This window comes from Eleutherodactylus coqui, chromosome 2, assembly GCF_035609145.1.
Source record: "Eleutherodactylus coqui strain aEleCoq1 chromosome 2, aEleCoq1.hap1, whole genome shotgun sequence".
Classification (NCBI taxonomy): Eukaryota; Metazoa; Chordata; class Amphibia; order Anura; family Eleutherodactylidae; genus Eleutherodactylus; species Eleutherodactylus coqui.
In genome coordinates this window covers 115,163,158-115,186,816 of record NC_089838.1, presented here as the reverse complement: position 1 = coordinate 115,186,816, position 23,659 = coordinate 115,163,158, and the positions used below count along the sequence as shown (strand labels likewise).

Genomic DNA, 23,659 nt, shown 5'->3' with positions numbered 1-23,659 from the left:
GAATGTAATTTTCTCACTTTCCGGTGTCATAGAAACGTGAAATTTGGCACGAGCATTTATTATATCACAAATAGGAAAAAAACTAATGGGTCCCAACTCTATTGTTCAATTCTATGCGCAAAAGAATTAGCGTCCAAATTTTACGTACGGAATGTAATTTTCTAACTTTCCAGTGTCATAGAAACTTGAAATTTGGCACGAGCATTGATTATATCATAAATAGGAAAAACTAATGGGTCGCAACTCTATTGTTCAATTCTATGCGCAAAAGAATTAGCGTCCAAATTTTATGTATAGGATGTATTTTTCTCACTTTCCGGTGTCCTAGAAACGTGAAATTTGGCACGAGCATTGATTAGGTCATAAATAGGAAAAGCTAATGGGTCCCAACTAGAGATGAGCGAGCGTACTCGGAAAAGCACTACTTGCTTGAGTAATGTGCTTTATCCGAGTATCGCTGTGCTCGGGTCTGAAGATTCGGGTGCCGCTGCGGCTGACAGGTGAGTCGCAGGGGAGAGCGGGCGGGAGAGAGGGAGAGAAAGATCTTATCTCCGTTCCTCCCCGCTCCTCCTGCCGGCACCCGAATCTTCAGGGACGAGCACAGCGATACTCGGATAAAGCAAATTACTCGAGCGAGTAATGCTTTTCCGAGTACGCTCGCTCATCTCTAGTCCCAACTCGATTATTTAATTCTATGCGCAAAAGAATTAGCGTCCAAATTTTATGTGCGGAATGTATTTTTCTCACTTTCCGGTGTCATACAAATGTGAAATTTGGCACGAGCATTGATTATGTCATAAATAGAAAAAGCTTATGGGTCCCAACTCGATTATTCAACTCTATGCGCAAAAGAATTAGCGTCGAAATTTTACATACATAATCTAAATCTCTCACTTCCCAAAGTCATAGAAACATGAAATTTGCCATAAGCATTGAATATGTCATAAATAGGAAAAGTTAATGGGTCCCAACTCGATTATTCAATTCTAGCGCAAAAGAACTAGCGTCCAAATTTTACGTACAGAATCTAATTCTCTCACTTCTTGGTGTCATAGAAACATGAAATTTGGAACGGGCATTGATTATGTCATAAATAGGAAAAGTTAATGGGTCCCACCTCGATTGTTCAATTCTAAGCGCAAAATATTTAGCGTCCACATTTTACGTACGAAATCTAATTCTCTCACTTCCCGATGTCATAGAAGCTTGAAATTTGGCACGAGCATTATGTCATAAGTAGGAAAAGTTAATGGGTCCCAACTCGATTATTCAATTCTAAGTGCAAAAGAATTAGCGTCCAAATTTTACGTATGAAATCTAATTCTCTCACTTCCTGATGTCATTTTATATAAAGGAAATGTCACATGGTTACCTCCAAATGGTGTTTCCTGGGTAACGCAGAGAACTATGCAAAATGGTGAACATATGTTTTTCCGGTATCTCTAAAGTAACAACTTCGCTCAACTCTAATCTGAAACTATACTTTTTTCAAAATTTTTATTCATGGTTTTGCTACAACATTTTTCCAACTATTGGGTTATTAAGCACGAACAAGTCTTCTATTGCAATACATATTAATCGGGTGTTGGTGAATGCATTATTTTTCATTGATATGCATTTGCATTTTAGTGAAGCTGATGCTCTGGGAAACGGCTGCATTCATCACAATGACTTTAAAGAAATCGTTGAGAAAACTATTCAAACTCCGGTCACGCCTGAACAAGTCAGGAGCTTTGCTGTTCTTCTTGGTGAAGAGGGTTCTACTTTCTTACCCTTTATTAAGTTTATTGCTCTTATTCAAGACAGGTATATCGAAATCTGTGATCATATTAAATGCTCGGCTTATCTCTAGATCTCATTTGAAAACAAAAACAATCTTTGAATAAATGAAGCGTTTATGAATTTCAGGGTCAAGAAATCTCAAAAAGTATTATTTAACACCTTGGTGCCATCTGCTGTATATTTTTGCCAGAAGGCGCAAGGAGTGAATGGAGTGGTCTAAGTAGCCGAGTCGACTCCATACACAGCGGGATTCAGCAGGGTTTCCCAACTTGTAAAATGTGACAAAATGATATAGATTTACTATTGCCATGATTGTACTGAGGTGCAGAATAAAAGAAAGATGTCATTTTTATCACCAGTCATAAAAACAAAATTTAAAAAAAACAAAAAACAATTAGCAGGCAACATGATGTTCAGCAAAGTGCCTCTGGACTCTTTCACATGTGCTAAGCACAAAACCTGCTCTCATCGGTGACAAAAATGGGATGCCAATGGCTGACCTGCCAATTCTGGTGTTCTCTGGCAAATAATAATGAATTGTAATAAGTTATGCATATGTATAAGTTAGGTGTCTTCTAGCCTCAGTTTCAAGGTCTTTGTTTACAAACTGTAAGTACTTCTGCTTGTAAAAACAATGTTTCGACTTCTAAGAGTCTTTTTCAAGTACTTAAAAAAGACTCTTAGGAGTCTAAACGTTTTTATTGATTGGAGGAATAAAAAGATTCTTTTACTGCACCACGGATGCTGCCATCTCCTGTTTCTATATGGGTACTACATCATTCAGCATCATTTTCTGTGATGTTAGATGACTGTGTTTTATCCATACTCAGCCCATAGATGCTACAAAACAGGACTTCCCTGAAGGCCATTTCTGCAGTTCAGAGATTAGGGTGCCCTGCCCGGGTAAAAGCTGGTGATGGGGTACCAGGATTATTTTTTAAATAAGCTCTTTTATGTATTCAAATTTTATGACTACAACAAAAAAAAGAAACCCTTTTAAAAGGAAATCTGTCACCTACTTTTAGCGCTTTAAGCCAGGCTTATGGGCTGAAAGTGGGTGACCCATGGCATCTGGAAGCAGCGCTGCGGAGTAGTACACCCAATAAAATTGGCGGACTACTTAACAGCACTGCTCAATGCATTGAGTGACGACTTCCAGTGCCAATACCGGAAGAACAGGGAACACAAGTATAAAACTTATATCCACGGACTCAGCAGGTCATTGGAGGAAATTCCCTCCATATTCTAACAATATTATGATACATCCACTTTTCTCTCATAACTCTTAATCAATGAACTATAGAAAACATCTACAGTATATCATTTTCTATGTACACGAACGGTCAGTTCATTTATAAAGATACAAGTCTATGAAAACCAGTCTACAGTATAATTGTCTTTAGCCATTAAACAACGCTGGCAGTATTTCTAGATCTAATTTACTCCAATACATTTACTCCAATACATTGATATTAGTTTCCTTCCACTATCATTACCATTCCTCTATTACGAAGGCCTTCAACATTTGAGCTAAAGGAAGAAGTAGACCGGCTTTCCTCCCTGACTAAAGTCTATCACCGCATGGACAGTATCTTGACAAATCCATTTCAAAACTTTTTCTATAACGGATCCTATCATGCACAAACCCCAAGAAAGTTGTCCGAGGTAAAGACATTTACATGTCATTACAGTATATACATGCATAGACCAACATGTTATTCCCATTTTGACCTCTATGACATCAGTACACTTTCTGAAGGCACTTTCTTGGACTAAGTTTAATTAACCTTCCATTTGCACAGAAAAATGCTATGCTGTACTTACAGAGCTTCTGTATCGTTAACTGGATTCTCTGCCTTCAGAAAGATATTGCTGCATCTCAAGTTCTAGGCTTTAGTTTGTGTGATGGAATCTTCATACACTGCTCTGTTCTGTCTCCAATGTTCAGGATTTAGGACCAACGACCTGTATACCGAGCTTGTGCGTTTACCAGAAAGGAGCATTAGTAAGCAATGCTATAGCCCTCCGAGAAGATAGTCATTTTGCTCTAGTCTTAATAGTGGCCTACCCTCTCTGTACAACAGAGTACATACATTCTCTAATCTTGGTCATTGCCTTTACCTATAACTACTGACTGTATACTCTGCTTGCATGTATACTATTAAGCAAATAACCATTCCAGCCTTCTGCACTTCTCCCATGAATATTTTATACAGATTCAAAATAATTGAGTCATGTAGAACAATTTGTTAATGTGGAATATTTTTCTCCTTGACTCAGATGCATTTGAATGTCTGGGACCTTCTCCAGCATAGATTCTGGCAGTTCTGCAGATCTTTTAACAATGAATGTAGAAATGATGACTGTAGTGCAGACAAGGAGAAACTTGATGCTGTATTCCTTCGGTAAGCCTATTAACGACAGGGTTTCCCAACCAGGTGTCACAAATCTTGGTCTGAATATAGATTACAGACCGCGCTACCTACCCCATGTCAAGTTTATTTGAAGTGAGAATGGTAGCAGGGGTTCCCTAGGACGTATTTTACACAGCCACAAAAGGGATTCAATTTCGCAAAAAATTTTTAACATATAGGTAACTTAATAACAGCACTGTATCACAGCCTATTGTGTGGCTCAAACAGCATGTGAGCATTGAGCCTGAAAGCTTTGTAGACTTCCGGGAAACAATATACCAGTCACTTAATAAGATGGAAAGAACATGAAATATTTAGTTTCAATCAGATGTGTAGTCAGTGAGTTGTGCAGTTTTTCACCACTAGAGGTCACTCTTGTCCCACAGTTCTACATTGTATTTTACAGAATGAACTGTGTTCTGCTACCTGCAGAACTGGAAACCTTGTGGAACAGCTTGCCGATAACTTACCCTGTGGAATCAATTTCATTGCAAAGGTTCCTTTCATATTTCGTGAATATGAGAAAGCCAAAGGATTTTGGTAAGGACGTGGCATTTATTTAGCTTTCTTCTCCCCACTTAAAAAAACAAACAAAACACCTCATAGTTTTAGGGCTTATTTTTTGCTAGATGAGTTGCATATGTTGTATGTAATGTACTGAAAAACTTACATTTCTAAGTGGAGTGAAAAGGAGAAAAGAAAAAGAAAAAAAAAACTGTCAAAAAGGACATAACTTGATTCAACGAGCCAATACAACAATACCAACTTTAGGCCCCATGCACACGGCCGGGTCAGATCCTGTAGCGGAATTCGACCTGATGCTCTCCGAGTACCTGTCCGGCGTCTTCTTTCCTGTGCTGTGGATGTTCCGGCCGATGCACATTTGCAGTTCAGATGATGCGGGTCCCGCGACCATTCTGCAATGATGATTGCGGGATGGATGGTTTCCATTGACTTCATCAGAAGTAGTCCTTGGGGAGCTCGCACAAAATCACATCATGCTGCGATTTCTTCTCCGCAAGCGGAAAATCGCAATCGCCACTCATAGACATGAAATCGCATATTGCTATGGGCTCGATTTGCTGCAGAATCCAGAAGCAGACGTCCACTCCGGATTTCGCAATGCAAATTTGCCCGCGTGCAAGCGGCCTAAGGCGGTTTTTGTTTTGCTGTACTCTTTTATAAAAAAAAAAAAAAAAAATTAGAAATGATCACCCTCTTCTGCTCAACCTAACTTTAGCTTTCTGTCTGTGGGGTTGTGAGGGCTTGTTTTTCCCAGGACAGCCTCTGGTTTCTATTGGCACCATTTTGGAGAACAGAATATAATAATAATTTTCATACTTCAAACAGGTTTTATTTAGTCGCACATCTAATATGAATTGCAGCATAGCTTCTTTTTTCCCACCCAGTAATAGTATCAAAACATATTGCTCATACGACTTGCTCTGCAACACCACAACTTTTTTTCAAACAAGTAAAAATTGAATAAACAATGGTCAATAAAGTAAGAAAAAAAAAAGGGGAAAGAAAGAAAAGAAGTTCTCCCCTGCGCTCGGCCGTGAACACCGCCCACTCTCATCATCTGTGCCTTATGGAAGCCTTCACATTTTATGTGGGAATATCTCCTCTAAGGAGCCATTCCTTGGGTCTAATAATAATCTTTATTTGTATAGCGCCAACTTATTCCGCAGCGCTTTCAAGCATGGGAGAAACAAACAATACAACAATTACGTGTGATATACAATCAGTTTGAAACAAACGGCACGGGGGTGGGGGAATTGACATGGGGTAATTTCTGTACTGCCTGTGTTCCATCTGAAAATCAGTTATTAGAAAGCAAACAGGGTGGGACGGTAAGGAGGTGCAGGGGGTAGAGGTCGTATGTGATAGGCAGGGTGGAAGGTGTGGGAACCATAGGGAGGGGCAGGGACTAGGTCAGGGGATATGGTGTGTCAGCCTGAAAAGGCGGGTTTATTGGGGGCGGTTAAAATTTTGTGCATCGGGAATTGTCCGGACACCTTGGGGTAGAGCGTTCCAGAGGATGGGTGCTGCTCTGGTGAAGTCCTGTAGGTGATTATGTGAGGTTCGTAATAAAGGCGTGTTTAGTCTGAGTGTGTTAGCAGATCAGAGTGAGTGGCACCGTGGAGAGCTTTGCGGGTGAGGTTGAGGTGTTTAAATTTAGTTCTGCAGTGGATGGGCAGCTTATGCAGTGACTGGCATAGTGCAGAGGCGTCCGAGTAATGACTGGATAGAAAAATGAGCCTAGCTGCCGCATTTAGTATGGATTGGAGAGGAGCGAATGTGGCACAGGGGAGCCTGATAAATAGCGAGTTGCAGTAGTCAAGTCGGGAGTGGATGAGAGTTGCCACGAGTGTCTTTAGTGTGTCCGTGGTGAGGAATGGACGTATTTTAGCAATATTTCTGAGGTGCATGTGGCATGTTTGGGCCAGAGATTGGATATGGGGGCTAAATGAGGTCAGAGTTTAGTGTGACCCCAAGACTGTGGGCGTGCTGTCTGGGGGGGGGGGGGGTTATGATGGTGCCAGACACTGGAATGGAAATGTTGAGTGGAGGTCGGTTGGGAGGCGGAAAGATGGTCAGTTTTAGAGAGGTTAAAGTTTGAGAATAAGGGAAGACATAGTATTTAGAGACAGCGGACAGACAGTCGGTGATATTTTGGAGGACTGGTTTTGAGATCTCACAAGAAGTGTATAGTTGGGTGTCTTCAGCGAAGAGATAGTATTCGAGGCCAAATTTGTGGCTGGCTTGTCCAATTGGGGCTGTATAGATAGAGTAGAGGAGACCAAAGACCAAGCCCTAGGGGACCCCGACAGCAAGAGGAAGTGGAGAGGACATAGAGCCAGTGAAGGAGACACTGAAAGAGCGGTCAGAGAGGTAGGAGGAGAACCAAGAGAAAGCGGTGTCCTTTAGGCCAATAGAGCAGAGCATAGTGAGAAGGAGGTCATGGTCAACCAGGTCAAATGCAGCAGAGCGGTCAAGATGATTAGTAGGGAGTAGTCAGCTCTAGACTTTGCAGTCATCAGGTCATTTGATACTTTTGTGAGGGCGGTCTCAGTTGAGTGTAGAGAGCGGAAACCGGACTGGAGGGGGTTGAGGAGAGAGTTGTCAGAAAGAAAGTGTGTGAGGCGGGAGTAGACCAGACGTTCTAGTAATTTGGAGATGAAAAGGGGGGGGGGGTTGAAATGGGTCGGTAGTTGGCAGCAACGGTCAGGTCACAGGTTTTTTTTTTAAGCAGAGGTGATATGATGGAGTGGAGAGAAAGGTTCCAGAGGTTAGGAAGAGGTTGCAGATTTTGGTGAGGTGAGTAATGAGAGCGGGTGAAAGGGACCAGAGAATGGTGGGAGGGTCGCTGGCGCAGGTGGTGGGGTGGGCAGCGAAAAGCAGCTTGGAGACTTCTTCCTCTGTCGTTGGTTCTAACATAGAAAGAAGTGAGAACATACGACTGATAACTTAATTTTAAAAAAAATTTAAAAAAAGCTATTTCTCGGAGGTAGGTAACCAAAAAAAATAAAAAAAAATAAAAACGCAATTCTGGCATTGTGCAGTTCTTCTTATGATGTTCACTGTGTGGGATAAATGCATTGTTTTGCTTTTTGCTGGATCAGACTTCTACAGACACTGATCCTAAATAGGTTTTTGGTTTTGATCTTTTTATAATAAATACAGGAGGTGGGGGGGGGGGGACTTAGTATACTTCATTACAATACATTTTTCGACTTATTTTTATTCCCCACTATTTTTTTTTTATTAGGGCAATTGCAATCGTGTGATCACTTATACCATATACTGCAACACTTCAGTATTGCAATGTAAGGTATTTCTTACAGCATTGTGTTAAGATAAGCCATAGCCCCATAATAAGCAGAAATACATGGAAGCCCTGGGGACCTTCAGAAGCCCCTGGGCTATGACGACAACTGAACAGCACCTTGCGATTTCTTTGCGGGGTGGGCCATTTAGGACCTGTGAACGCCAATGGCAGCATTTGAAGGGTTAACAGCCACAAATCAGCAAGAATGCTGATCACAGCTATTGTGGGTGCATGTCAGCTGTCATAGCCGATACCCGCTGTGTATGGAGTTAATAGAAACATGATCAAATCAAGGGACAAACAGTGGCCCACAGAGCAAGCAAAGGGAATCGACTTGTGTTTTACTCCCTTCCATCTGTCCCCTATATTTTGCGAACCTACAGACAGTAGAAGAGTGAACAGATGTTAGGGCGTAAAATATAACTTAGACCAAACACAGGGTTTGCTTATAGCCTGCAGCGCTGTATACACTAAACCTGATATTTATGTAACATTTTGATTAGATATTTTACATGCAGATGCGGCATGACTTGCAACTAGAGATGAGCGAACACCAAAATGTTCGGGTGTTCGTTATTCGGAACGAACTTCCCGCGATGCTCGAGGGTTCGTTTCGAACAACGAACCCCATTGAAGTCAATGGGCGACCAGAGCATTTTTGTATTTCGCCGATGCTCGCTAAGGTTTTCATGTGTGAAAATCTGGGCAATTCAAGAAAGTGATGGGAATGACACAGAAACGGATAGGGCAGGCGAGGGGCTACATGTTGGGCTGCATCTCAAGTTCACAGGTCCCACTATTAAGCCACAATACCGGCAAGAGTGCCCCCCCCCCTCCCAACAACTTTTACTTCTGAAAAGCCCTCATTAGCATGGCATACCTTTGCTAAGCACCACACTACCTCCAACAAAGCACAATCACTGCCTGCATGACACTCCACTGACACTTCTCCTGGGTTGCATGCTGCCCAACCGCACCCCCTCCCCCCCACAGCGCACACCAAAGTGTCCCTGGGCAGCCTTCAGCTGCCCTCATGCCACACCACGCTCATGTCTATTTAGAATTGCGTCTGCCATGACGAGGGACCGCAGGCACACACTGCTGAGGTTGGCACGGCTAGGCAGCGACCCTCTTTAAAAGTGGCGGAGCGATAGCCCACAATGCTGTACAGAAGCAATGAGAAATAGAATCCTGTGCCACCGCCATCAGGAGCTGCACACGTAGGCATAGCAATGGGGAACCTATGTGCCACACACTATTCATTCTGTCAAGGTGTCTGCATGCCCCAGTCAGACCGGGCTTTTTAATTCATAGACACAGGCAGGTACAACTCCCTATTGTGAAGTCCCTGTCGACCCACAGCATGGGTGGCTCCCTGGAACCCACCGGCGGTACACAGAAATATCCCATTGCATTGCCCAACACAGCTGAGGTAGTAATGTCGTGCTTAATGCAGGTGGGCTTCGGCCCACACTGCATGCCCCAGTCTGACTGGGGTTCTTTATAAGTGTACAGATGTAGTAAAAACTCTGTGTGCACCTACAGCATGGGTGTGTGCCAGGAAGCCACCGGCGGTACATAGAAATATCCCATTGCATTGCCCAACACAGCTGAGGTAGTAATGTTGTGCTTAACCCTTTCCAATCCAATTTGTATATGGTTTTCCTAGGGGGCTTACTCTTTTTCTGCCGTTATACAACGGCGCTATATGCTGGCTAAAGCCAGTACTGCATGAGCTGACACGTAGGATAGGCTCCGACAGCAGAGAGGCTGGCAATATACAGTAAGAGAACCCCGACGGACGTCTACCAACAACGGAGCTGTACAGCCTTAAACCCTAATGTCTTCACAGGTCACACAGTGGACTGGAAAGGGTTAATGCAGGTGGGTTTCGGCCCACATTGCATGCCCCAGTCAGACTGGGTTTCTTTATAAGTGGAAACAGATGCATTTATAATTCCCTGTGGACCCACAGCATGGGTGGGTGCCAGGAAGCCACCGGCGGTACATAGAAATATCCCATTGCATTGCCCAACACAGCTGAGGTAGTAATGTCGTGCGTAATACAGGTGGGCTTCGGCCCACAATGCATGCCCCAGTCTGACCGGGGTTCTTTACAAGTGGACACATGTAGGTTAAACTCCCTGTGGACCCACTGCCTGGGTGGGTGCCAGGAAGCCACCGGCGGTACATAGAAATATCCCATTGCATTGCCCAACACAGCTGAGGTAGTAATGTCGTGCGTAATACAGGTGGGCTTCGGCCCACACTGCATGCCCCAGTCAGACTGGGGTTCTTTACAAGTGGACACATGTATTAAAAACTCTGTGTGCACCTACAGCATGGGTGGCTCCCTGGAACCCACCGGCGGTACATAAAAATATCCCATTGCATTGCCCAACACAGCTGAGGTAACGTCAGCTGTAATGCAGGTGGGCTAAAAATTAATTTGATTACACTGTAGGCGAGGGCCCACAAAAATTGCTGTATCAACAGTACTAATGTACATCCCAAAAATTGGCCATGGCCAGCCAAGAGGGCAGGTGAAACCCATTAACTGCTTTGGTTAATGTGGCTTAAGTGGTAACTAGGCCTGGAGGCAGCCCAGTGTAACGAAAAATTGGTTCAAGTTAAAGTTCCAACGCTTTTAAGCGCATTGAAACTTATAAAAATTGTTCAGAAAAATTATTTGAGTGAGCCTTGTGGCCCTAAGAAAAATTGCCCGTTCAGCGTGATTACGTGAGGTTTCAGGAGGAGGAGCAGGAGGAGGAGGAGGAATATTAGACACAGATTGATGAAGCAGAAATGTCCCCGTTTTGGATGGTGAGAGAGAACGTAGCTTCCATCCGCGGGTGCAGCCTACGTATTGCTTACGTATCGCTGCTGTCCGCTGGTGGAGAACAGAAGTCTGGCGAAATCCAGCCTTTGTTCATCTTGATGAGTGTTAGCCTGTCGGCACTGTCGGTTGACAAGCGGCTACGCTTATCTGTGATGATTCCCCCAGCCGCACTAAACACCCTCTCCGACAAGACGCTAGCCGCAGGACAAGCAAGCACCTCCAGGGCATACAGCGCTAGTTCAGGCCACGTGTCCAGCTTCGACACCCAGTAGTTGTAGGGGGCAGAGGCGTCACCAAGGATGGTCGTGCGATCCGCTACGTACTCCCTCACCATCCTTTTACAGTGCTCCCGCCGACTCAGCCGTGACTGGGGAGCGGTGACACAGTCTTGGTGGGGAGCCATAAAGCTGGCCAGGCCCTTAAAGACTGTTGCACTGCCTGGGATGTACATGCTGCTCGATCTACGCACATCCCCTGCTACCTTGCCCTCGGTACTGCGCCTTCTGCCACTAGCGCTGTCGGCTGGGAATTTTACCATCAGCTTGTCCGCAAGGGTCCTGTGGTATAGCAACACTCTCGAACCCCTTTCCTCTTCGGGAATCAGAGTGGGCAGGTTCTCCTTATACCGTGGATCGAGCAGTGTGTACACCCAGTAATCCGTAGTGGCCAGAATGCGTGCAACGCGAGGGTCACGAGAAAGGCATCCTAACATGAAGTCAGCCATGTGTGCCAGGGTACCTGTATGCAACACATGGCTGTCGTCACTAGGAAGATCACTTTCAGGATCCTCCTCCTCCTCCTCCTCCTCCTCCTCAGGCCATACACGCTGAAAGGATGACAGGCAATCAGCCGGTGTACCGTCAGCAGCGGCCCAAGCTGTCTCTTCCCCCTCCTCCTCATCCTCCTCATGCTCCTCCTCCTCCTGTACGCGCTGAGAAATAGACAGGAGGGTGCCCTGACTATCCAGCGGCATACTGTCTTCCCCCGCCCCCGTTTCCGAGCGCAAAGCAGCTGCCTTTATGGTTTGCAGGGAATTTCTCAAGATGCATAGCAGAGGAATGGTGACGCTAATGATTGTAGCATCGCCGCTCACCACCTGGGTAGACTCCTCAAAATTACCAAGGACATGGCAGATGTCTGCCAACCAGGCCCACTCTTCTGAAAGGAATTGAGGAGGCTGACTCCCACTGCGCCTCCCATGTTGGAGTTGGTATTCGACTATAGCTCTACGTTGTTCATAGAGCCTGGCCAACATGTGGAGCGTAGAGTTCCACCGTGTGGGCACGTCGCACAGCAGTCGGTGCACTGGCAGCTTAAAGTGATGTTGCAGGGTGCGCAGGGTGGCAGCGTCCGTGTGGGACTTGCGGAAATGTGCGCAGAGCCGGCGCGCCTTTACGAGCAGGTCTGACAAGCGTGGGTAGCTTTTCAGAAAGCGCTGAACCACCAAATTAAAGACGTGGGCCAGGCATGGCACGTGCGTGAGGCTGCCGAGCTGCAGAGCCGCCATCAGGTTACGGCCGTTGTCACACACGACCATGCCCGGTTGGAGGCTCAGCGGCGCAAGCCAGTGGTCGGTCTGCTGTGTCAGACCCTGCAGCAGTTCGTGGGCCGTGTGCCTCTTATCGCCTAAGCTGAGTAGTTTCAGCACGGCCTGCTGACGCTTGCCCACCGCTGTGCTGCCACACCGCGCGACACCGACTGCTGGCGACATGCTGCTGCTAACACATCTTGATTGCGAGACAGAGGAGGAGGAGGAGGAGGAGGAGGGTGGTTTAGTGGAGGAAGCATACACCTCCGCAGATACCACCACCGAGCTGGGGCCCGCAATTCTGGGGGTGGGTAGGACGTGAGCGGTCCCAGGCTCTGACTCTGTCCCAGCCTCCACTAAATTCACCCAATGTGCCGTCAGGGAGATGTAGTGGCCCTGCCCGCCTGTGCTTGTCCACGTGTCCGTTGTTAAGTGGACCGTGGCAGTAACCGCGTTGGTGAGGGCGCGTACAATGTTGCGGGAGACGTGGTCGTGCAGGGCTGGGACGGCACATCGGGAAAAGTAGTGGCGACTGGGAACTGAGTAGCGCGGGGCCGCCGCCTCCATGATACTTTTGAAGGACTCCGTTTCCACAACCCTATACGGCAGCATCTCAAGGCTGATGAATTTTGCTATGCGGACGGTTAACGTTTGAGCGTGCGGGTGCGTGGCGGCGTACTTGCGCTTGCGCTCCAACAGTTGCGCAAGCGACGGCTGGACGGTGCGCTGAACTACACTGCTGGATGGGGCCGAGGACAGCGGAGGTGAGGGTGTGGGTGCAGGCCAGGAGACGGTAGTGCCTGTGTCCTGAGAGGGTAGTTGCATCTCAGTGGCAGGTTGGGGCACAGGGGGAGAGGCAGGGGTGCAAACCGGAGGCGCTGAACGGCCTTCGTCCCACCTTGCGGGGTGCTTGGCCATCATATGTCTGCGCATGGTGGTGGTGGTGAGGCTGTTGGTGTTGGCTCCCCGGCTGAGCTTTGCGCGACAAAGGTTGCACACCACTGTTCGTCGGTCGTCAGGCGTCTCTGTGAAAAACTGCCAGACCTTAGAGCACCTCGGCCTCTGCAGGGTGGCATGGCGCGAGGGGGCGCTTTGGGAAACACTTGGTGGATTATTCGGTCTGGCCCTGCCTCTACCCCTGGCCACCGCACTGCCTCTTGCAACCTGCCCTGCTGATGCCCTTGACTCCCCCTCTGAAGACCTGTCCTCCTGAGTAAGCATTGCACACCAGGTGGGGTCAGTCACCTCATCGTCCTGCTGCTCTTCCTCCGAATCCTCTGTGCGCTGCTCCCTCGGACTTACTGCCCTTACTACTACCTCACTGCAAGACAACTGTGTCTGATCGTCATCGTCCTCCTCACCCACAGAAAGTTGTTGAGACAGTTGGCGGAAGTCCCCAGCCTCTCCCCCCGGACCCCGGGAACTTTCGAATGGTTGGGCATCAGTGACGATAAACTCCTCTGGTGGGAGAGGAACCGCTGCTGCCCAATCTAAGCAGGGGCCCGAGAACAGTTCCTGGGAGTGCTCCCGCTCCTGAGCAGGTGTTATTGTAGTGGAGTGAGGAGGCTGGGAGGAAGGAAGAGCAGCAGACAGAGTATTCGGATTGGCAGCAGTGGACGGCGCAGAACTGCGGGTAGACGATAGGTTGCTCGAAGCACTTTCTGCCATCCAGGACAGGACCTGCTCACACTGCTCATTTTCTAATAACCGTCTCCCGCGTGGACCCATTAATTGGGCGATTAATGTGGGGACGCCAGAAACGTGCCTCCCTCCTAATCGCGCAGCAGTCGGCTGCGACACACCTGGATCAGGAGCTTGGCCTGTGCCCACACCCTGACTTGGCCCTCCGCGTCCACGTCCTCTAGGCCTACCCCTACCCCTCAGCATGCTGTATTACCAGTGATTTGATTTCACAGGCAGGAAATAAATTGGCGCAAGACTGCAGGCCAAATATAATTTTTTTCCCTTTTTTGAAAACGAAAGGCCCCACTGCCTCTAGTGAATGAATAATCTAAGTTTAATAACTGTGCTGTTTTCCTGCTAATGTGTCACAGAACGTGAGGGTAGCAGAGTTATTAACTGTGGCAGAGCAGGTATTTTTTTTCCCAATTAAGGAAAGCAAATGGCGAAGCCAGGAGTAAAACGTAGCTGGGTGCGTATGATTTTTAAAGGTGTCACACGCAGCCGACACGTGTCCACCGCCCTTAGGACGGACAGAGGCCGGACAAATAGAATTATTTTCACTTGTTTTACAAGCAAAAGGCAGCACTGCATATATTCAATGAATAATAACTGTGTTGTGGCCCTGCCTATACAATTCTTTCCCTGCAGTATCAATGGAGGGTGCAATGCTCTGCAGAAGCGATTTTGAGAAGCAAAAAAAAATGCAGCACAGCTAACAGCAGCCTGGACAGTACTGCACACGGATAAATATGGCCCTAGAAAGGACCGTTGAGGTTCTTGAAGGCTACACTCACTCCTAACACTCTCCCTGCCTATGCAGCACTTCTGTCCCTAATGCCAGGTGCAACGGTCTGCAGAGGCGATTTTGAGGGGAAAAAAATTGCCACTGCTAACAGCAGCCAACACACAGCTATCAGTGGCCCTAATAAGGACCTTTGGGGGGTCTTGAAGCCTACACTAACTACCAATTCTTTCCCTACAGCAGCTCCGGTATAAACAGCACTGTCCCTCATCTAAATCACACGGCATCTGAGGCGAGCCGCGGGAGGGGCCGACTTTTATGTTCGGGTGACACCTGATCTTCCCAGCCACTCACAGCAGGGGGGTGGTATAGGGCTTGAACGTCACAGGGGGAAGTTGTAATGCCTTCCCTGTCTTTCAATTGGCCAGAAAAGCGCGCTAACGTCTCAGGGAAGGAAGTGAAAATAACCAGAACACCGCATGGTGTTCGTTACGAATAACGAACATCCCGAACACCCTAATATTCGCACGACTATCAAGCTCGGAAGAACACGTTCGCTCATCTCTACTTGCAACGTATATAATATTTTAGTATGTTCCTATGGATTATTTTACAACAGTGGAAAACTAAGGAGGGAGTTGGGGGAGGGGATTTTGATGTCTTTCCCATTTGCTGTTTTTTTAAGTACCATCAAAAGGTGATCTGCAGTGTTCTCCTCAATGCAGCTTGCTTTTCTCTTGTTATGCAGTATTCGCAGGAGGCAGAACAGAGACTCCAGTGGAAACAGTCCAGTCTAGAATTGGCAAAGATATTATCAAGTGCTGGAAAGAAATAAAGTCGATTTTGAGGAGCAGAGACCCAAGAGGCACAGGAAAAGTTTCCTTTCCCGAAATCTGTTCCATTTTTGTTGTGCTAGCAATCAGTATTGGTCCAACTGAATTTGACATTTTGTGCCAAGCCTTTGATATCAACCAAGATGGAAACTTTCACTACATTCCTTTCCTACAGTTGTATACCAGGCCAAAAAAAAAAAAAAAGGAAGCAAAAGTAGCGTATTACTAACCTCACGCTGTCCTATGACTGACTGTGACTCAGTACACATTGCTTTCCTGTCACAGCAGTTAAAAAAGGAAACATGACATCATCCCAATAGAATTCATGTGTTTATTAGTCATTTTTACTCCATATATATGAACATGTTCCCCCCCCCAAACTGTTTAATAAAGTGCCATTTTCCATACTCCAAACCAAGCACACATTCATATTACATTTACTTTACATAGAGTGGAACACAATTTAAATACAATAAAAAATATATTATAACACGGCTTAGGAGATGTAAAAATTTGTTTTTTGCACATCTTATATGTTTTAGTGTTCATTCAAGAATTTAAAAAATATCCCGTAATTTCTTCCTTAATCCCCTCCTTTCTTTTGATTGTATCTTGTCTCATGATATAGGTAAAACTGAGAAATATGTAAAGAAATCTTCTGTGTCCCCCCTGCTTCACTGACCCGTCTGGCTGTTAGGTAATAGTCGGCTGCAGTAAATCAAATATTGTTAATCCTAGCCCCTCAGATAATCCCCATCCAACAATGGAACAAAGCAGAAGATTGAAAGGGGGCTGCCTATTGAAAATTACTGGTGAGGTTTTCCTCAGGGCAGGTGGTGATCAATAGTAGATTGGCAGGGGTCTGTCACCCAGAATCTCCAACAATCCATTGTTCACTGGGCCAGTGCACTATGCCAATTTCTGCAGGAGGAAGACAGCTTCATTCTTACTGCAGTGGCCAAGCTTGGTACTGCAAGCCAAGCTCCCATTAATTTCAATGAGATCTTTTGCTGCAATACCAAACCTGGCCACTGCAATGAAAACAGAGCCTTCTGCTTCCTGCAGACATCAGTCCAATACACAAGTGCACAGGCAGAGTGAAAAGCTGATTGGCAGGGATCCTGGTCTACAGGCCTCCTACCGATCTACTATTGATGACCTCTGAGGATAGGCCACCAATAGTTTAGAAATGGACAACCCCTTTAAGGCCCTTTTCACATTTTTTCTGTCCAGCACTGCTGCCATCCTCTGGTTTTGTCTTCTGTGCAGAAAACTGCATAGGGATAGAAACTGGAACAGAACCATAGGGTTCAGTATGTGAGCAGGAGACCAAAGAAGTCTCCGTTTCACATAAGCAACCCTACTGTCCCATTCCTTCTACACAGAAGCGGAAAGCCCAGTGTGGGACCAGAGCTGGAAAGGAAAAATGTAATATGAAAAAAGAGGCCAAGTATGTTCTTTACAGGATTTCCAAAAGACTGCTTGTTGCAGGAACATGCAGAAAGTCTTGCAGACTGGCGAACGGTGTTGGTACGTGTGTCTGTTCAGGCTTATCATTTCTGGATTTAGTGTTCCTTTAAAGATGGCATACAGAAGTTTACAGAGATTAACAAACATGCAGACAATGGCGAAGGCTTAACACTGAGTAATTCATCATTCGCACGAGCAAACGATCACCGTTCACTTGTGCAGCCAGTTTATACCGTCAGAATCGCGTTAGCAAATCATTCAGTCGTTCATATTCACTGCACCAGCGAATGCGAACTAAATGATTGGTCACATGAAACAACGTGCGAACGATTATTTTTATGCCTGCGTAAAATAAGGGAGAAGCGAACGAATTCTCATTGACCGTGTTTACACTGAACGATCATACAAATTCACATGATCCAGCGATTTTTTGAACGATAATCGTCCCATGTAAAAGCGCCCCAAGGGCCTACTATGTGCGGCTTTCTATACATTCAGTCGAAGAAATATGCTCTAGCTAGTCTTCTTACATAGACCTCATCAGGAGTGTAGGCACATAAGTGTTACAGTAGAAGATTGTGTTTCTGTACAGATGATAGGATACCCATAGAATTTACTTGAGTGGAAAAGAAAAATAGAGCAATACTATGCGGGGGCACGGGGAGTTGTACTACTAACGAGATAGACGAGAGGTATGGATACTGCGCTCTCTGTAGGTAGACTTGGGGAAAGACGACATATGTAGCACTCCAAAACATAACTTTTCTGTAGCCAAGCCAGACTCTGCAAATAGATCTGGTAACAATAAAAGTAATTAGCATTTATTTCATTCTGCCATCACAATCTATAATGAATGTAAACAGATTCTAGGCACTAAGTAACACAATCTTGCTAAGCAATGTAAAATGTCATTTCCGACAAATAAGGGGTTCCGGTCTTGCTGGCGAAAGCATTCAGTGCCAATCTTTAGAGGTGCCCATTACAACCTACTTAATTATGCAGGTTATTAAAAAAAACACATCAAGTAATACCAATGCCAAAATAGGAATACAAATACTCGTTGCCATGAACCTCGGCTGCCTATTTCTGGATCAAGTTACATTGGTCGCATACACAGCGTCATTTATTTAAAAATACGTAAAGAGGTTTTTATAGGCAATTGTAATTGATTACCTATGCTCTGGATCATCAAGTTGATCAGCGAGGGTCTGCTGTTCAGGACCCCAACAGTTCAACTGTCAGCACACCACCCAAGATGCAGAGCATGTAATGGCCGGCTCTGGTAATTGCAGGCACAGTCCTTATTGACATTAATAGGACCTGCATCAGCCACTACAAGGGGGTCAGAGCGATCTGCTTCTGCTCCATATCCTGTGTGTTCTGCTATTGACAGCGGGCACCCGGTTGGGGTGCCGTGCAGCGGACGCAAACCAATCAGCTATTGATGACCTATCCTGAGAATAGGTCTGCCATCTCCGATACAAGATGCCTGGAAAACCCCTTTAAGGGCTACAGTGCAACTTACCCTGCATGATAGGATTGTACTGTCGTACTGAGAAATCGCATCTGATTGCTATTGAGAACACATCACAGAAAACTCCAATCCGTTGGATTTCGGTGGCACTTGTGTGACAAGCTGCACAAATTGTGAGTAGCCCTAGCCTACAAGTACAGTTATCTGCCCCAATACCAAGACACACAAAAGTTTGTGATATTTCTCTGGAGGGTCAGGCTGTCAGTAGGGCCGCTCTCACACATGAATGTGGCAAAGCACCGCGATTTTACTCCCTGCGGCCCGCAACGTGTTTTAGCGCACACTGTCATTGTGATGGGTGATGAGGCGCGTTAAACGCACAAATATAGAACAGACTCCGCTTGAAAATTGCGTCGTTGGAAAGTGCTGTCCAGTGCCGCGATCAAGCGCATGTCTGCGAAGACCCATTGATTTCAATGGGAGCATACCACAATTAACGCAGCTTTCAAAGCACCACGTTAATCATGGTAAAAGGCGCCTGTGTGAGAGAGGCCCAAGGTTTGCCAGTGCTCAGGGACATTAACTTGTAATCAGATCCACCAAAACCAGTAGAACTTGCTGGAAGCAATGCAATGTATATAGCAATGTTTTTGCAAGAAAAAGCATCATGGCAAAAATCGCGATTGCCATTGCGAAACAAGCCTTAAAAATGCTCCCCACCAGCACACGAGGAGGACACTCTTCATAGATTAGGCACATCCTAGCCCTTCTGCGCACCGACACAGAAAGCTATGCCAGCTAGGAATTGGAGTAGATTTCTGGTATACATTTATGCCAGTTTCTGTTGCAAATCATACATAAATGTGTCTGTCCAGGGCAGCCATGTCTTGTTTTCATGAAACTCGTGTAGAGGACAAAGTCATAACATTTTTGCATAAACCACCTTTGCATAAAGTTCTGCAACTTTACGTCCGTTTTTAGTTCAGAAATCTACCCACTGTATCTGCTTGTATGTCCTCAGTTTAAGGCTGGGTTCACACAAGACCGCAATCCCGCGGAATGACCGCACGGAAATACCGCAGGATTTCTGCGGGAGAAATGTAGCTTCAAAACCCGCGACCTTTGGAGCGGCTTCACCGCCTGCATTCCGCTGCGGCCATCTCTCCCTATAGAGAGGCTGCCACAGAAAGGGGGAAAGAATTGACATGCCAACTTCAGCGTGGCTTGACCGCAACAGATTGGCTGCGGCATGTGGACGAGATTTTTGCAAATCTTGTCCACTTTGCTGGCTAATCCCGGGATTAAAGTCACAGGCGGAATTTCTGTGCAGAAAGTCTGCACGGAAATTCCCTTGCAATTACGCCCCGTGTGACCCCAGCCTAATGGTTTTCTTATCGAAGCGTAAAAAACTCAAGTGCAAGTCCTAAACCAATATGCATTACTCCAGTAATGAGTAATTAAGTGACCAACATACAGCATTACATGTACATCTACTATTACTGCATAGCCGCAAAATAGTTGGGCTGTGCAGTAAAACACATATTAGCATCAGTGTGTAATGCCATAGTGACAGGAGATGGAAAAGCAATAAACTGGATTCCACATGGAAGCTGCATTTGCCTTCAGTGTAATTAGATCTTTCATGAGCCTTTTGACCGCCCTTAGAGTGTATTATCCTTCCTAAAGGCTAGTGTTCTCAAAAAACATGTCAGTGCACACAGGGTGGTCAGATTACTAACCATAGACTGTTTTTCCCCATATAGGGAAAAGCTTTAAAAAAAAAAAGTTGTTAAAAAGTGTCACTACTTTAGGCTGCCTGTCCACAGGCATTGCGTTTTAACGCCGCGGATTTCCATCGCGGGAGCACACTAAAGTCACCACGATTTTCCACCATTACTATGTGGTCAGTTCTCCAGATGTCAGACAATTAATTTTCACCAGTGTATTGGGGTACTGCATTGTAATTCAGGTAATACAGTGGGGAACTCCGATTTCTGCAGCTGTCGAACAATAATAATGCATAGATTCCTATGCTTTACTGTACATCAAACAATCCACTATGTGGCCACATAGCATTGAGGTTGCATAGCGATGTCACAGGAGAGAGACCGGAAAAAAAAAAAAAAAAAAAAGTACACCCCATTTACATACTGTACCACCTACCCGCAGAGCCAAACAGTTCAACGTGTAACGGAGGACTAAGCTGGCTGTCTTGATTTACAGTTTTATTATACCTTGCATAGCTTTAGTAAAAGTAAAAGCACTTGAAAAAGTGGTCAAATCACAAAATGTGATTTATCCATCTGTAGATTCCTTTAAAAGCCTAATGGCAAGGCACATGAATACGTCCGTGTCTACAAGGCAGGCAGCATTTGGTATAAAAGTCTTAAAAACGATATGGCTTCCCGCCAGCAGGAATATCCATACAGAACATGGTGTATGTAAATATTCCTGGCTAATGGTAGTGAATGACAGCGCAGAACAAGCTGTAGTTACTTCCTATATAGCGTTACTATAGGCAGCCCTCTATGATTGTACTTCGCTTTGTATGGGGCTTTAAAAATCAAAAAACACACACATTAAAATGTCATTCGTGAAATCAAACGGATTCTCTGGTAACAATCCGGGTCCTTACACAGACTACGCATGGCTACATTATGGACATAGGAAAGACGTTTTGTTTTACTTCTCTTCTGATGGTCACTGTAGGTGGTCTTCCTTGTTCTTCGCCAACTTCTCTTTCATGGAATCAGGGACAGCCCGGCGAGACAGTTTTACCTTGGCACTTAGTTGATCCGAGGCAGTTGGCGCTTTCGCTTTCTTCATGGGCTGCGTTTTTATAGAGGATTGTGTGTTTGGTGCGGACTGTGTTTTGGTTGCAGATTGTGGAAGTCTAACTACAGAGAGTGGCGTCCGTCCAGAGGTCGTAGTCTTATTAGACATGGTCTTATTCGTGCCGGTTCTGGTAGACTGGACCGATTTCGCAGTCTTGCTACTGACAGCATTTGACTGGACTGCCGCTGCAGTTGGCTGTTTAGATGAAGGTTGAGGAAAATACGGAAAATCAGTAATTTTGTCACGTACACGAGACGATACCACAAAGGGCTTCCTCTCCTGGAGATTGTTCTTTGGCGGGTCTGCTCTTTTACTTACTTTCACATCCCTGGAGGAAAGTGTGGCTGGAACAGACCTCGGATTGGCGGTGCTTTTGGAGTTCTGCTTTACAACCTCAGTCCTCTTAGAGAATTCAGATTTAGCAGAGGATGTAATAGCTGGTTTACAAGAACTTGTTACTTTTAATGGTCCGGGTCTTGCCTGCAGGTCAGATGCACCCTTAGACTTTGTTATATGGGCCGAAGCTGTGGGAGGAGAACTTCTAGGAGGCTGTAGCTTGTGGCTTGTACCCCCACCTGGCATAATGTTTTTACTGTTCTGCACATCTTTAGTAGAATGTAAGCTATTGGTTTTCCCAACATTAGTAGGTGAATTAAGGTTTTTCTGTGTAACTTTGGTTTCCTGCCTAGTAGTAGACGTATACGGTGGGGAATTTGATTTCTTTGCGACCTTCTTTTGCGGCTCTGGAAGTAACGGAGACCCCTTTCTTGGCATGACTTGGATTTTGGGACGTACTGATGTAGGCTTCGTTCCCCTGGGAGTATTTGATAGAGGCGAGCTTTGAACTTTATGATTAGTACTGGAAGGGGTTACTGGTGGGGATGGGGTAGATGCTGTTTTTTGTGAACCATTGATTGCAGATAAGGGATTCATTACAGGAGGCTGGGGAGTTTTGCTGGCCTGTGTTGGCACACTGTCACTTTGTACCCCTTTCTGGAACTGTAAAATCTTTTGCTCCAAAGTTGTAAACTGCAGCACTCTGCAAGGGTCAAATTTCAACAAAAAACCTTGAAGTGTGTCCCATCCGCCTCCTACTCTAACCATTACATGCTTTCCATGTAGCATCTGGGGAAAAAATACAAAGATATTTGATTATTTTGCATGCAACATTAGAAACTAAACAGCATGAAACTGTTCACTCATCCAATTAAAGGCTTATTGCTAGCTTTATAGAGTAATAAGATATTGCTTGGCCAGGTCATCATTAATAATGGGTAGGGTCTGACCATTGGGACCCTCACCAATCTTGAGAATGAAGAGATAGCAATGGCAGTTCAGCACTTGATCTCTGTCACGGGCAACAAAGTGGGGAAGTTGGGGGAGGGGGGGGGGGGGGGGGGGAGGAACACCTCTTCACCCTCAAGATTGGTGGGTGTCTTAAGGGTCAGATTCCCAACTACAATTGATAAGCATCCTTGCAAATTGTCTTTAAAAAAATGGGAATGACCTTCTAAGAAACAAAGGATTAAGATACAAAGGATCTTCTTTGTACCTACCACATGAAGTTCCCATACTTAGCAGCGGTTATGTAAATGTGGGTTGGGGGCAATATAGAACAGTGATAAAGATTTGGTTTTACTTGTATTTACTATAGCTACAGTTCCACATTTGGCTTTTCACAAACATATAAAGAAATGGAAGTGACAGGATTCAGAATGCATCTGTGTCTCTAGCAGTGCCCGAGACTGGACAGAATGAGGGCACAGCGACGTGTTCTGTGTGGAGCTTTTTTTCCCTAATGGGGTTTTCCCATCACGAGGAGCAATCACAAGAGAACTGAATGAAGTCTGTGAATGTGTTACAGTACTGCTACAAAAAACTGATTAGGTTAATGATGTAGGACTGCTATTTTTTTTTTTCAAGTGATTTCTACAAATCAAGTAATTTCCTTTTAAATGTAGCAGAGTATTAGTGGGAAAAAAAAAAAAAAAGACCAAACAATTAGGAAGTGCCACTTAAGGCCCATTTACACGGAGCGATGATCAGCTTTGAGCGACCATTTTGCATAAACTGTTAAAGGGGTTGTCCCGCGCCGAAACGGGTTTTTTTTTTTTTTCAAACCCCCCCCCCCCCCCCTTGTTCGGCGCGAGACAACCCCGATGCAGGGGTTAAAAAAGAACACCGCACAGCGCTTACCTGAATCCCCGCGCTCCGGTGACTTCTTACT

General features: G+C 45.5%; 2 protein-coding genes and 1 long non-coding RNA gene across 3 annotated transcripts in view; 2 read left to right on the top strand and 1 right to left on the bottom strand.

Annotated features, from left to right (window-relative positions):
* LOC136610018 (uncharacterized) overlaps positions 1-3,737 on the top strand; it is a 75,721-nt gene extending 71,984 nt beyond the window's left edge. Inside the window, exons 4-7 of the mRNA XM_066589288.1 lie at positions 1,355-1,417; positions 1,630-1,806; positions 3,297-3,447; positions 3,585-3,737. Of these exons, the coding sequence (XP_066445385.1) occupies positions 1,355-1,417; positions 1,630-1,806; positions 3,297-3,447; positions 3,585-3,737 (544 nt within the window). The remainder of the gene's footprint in view (positions 1-1,354; positions 1,418-1,629; positions 1,807-3,296; positions 3,448-3,584) is intronic.
* A 332-nt stretch (positions 3,738-4,069) lies between these two features.
* On the top strand, positions 4,070-16,031 carry LOC136611643 (uncharacterized). The gene is made up of 3 exons (XR_010790300.1): positions 4,070-4,187; positions 4,603-4,736; positions 15,569-16,031. It is a non-coding gene; the product is annotated as an uncharacterized lncRNA (long non-coding RNA).
* Positions 15,971-23,659, bottom strand: part of GAS2L3 (growth arrest specific 2 like 3) — a 41,859-nt gene continuing 34,170 nt past the window's right edge. Inside the window, exon 10 of the mRNA XM_066591396.1 lies at positions 15,971-22,557. Coding sequence (XP_066447493.1) covers positions 21,298-22,557 — 1,260 coding nt within the window. The 3' untranslated portion in view covers positions 15,971-21,297. The remainder of the gene's footprint in view (positions 22,558-23,659) is intronic.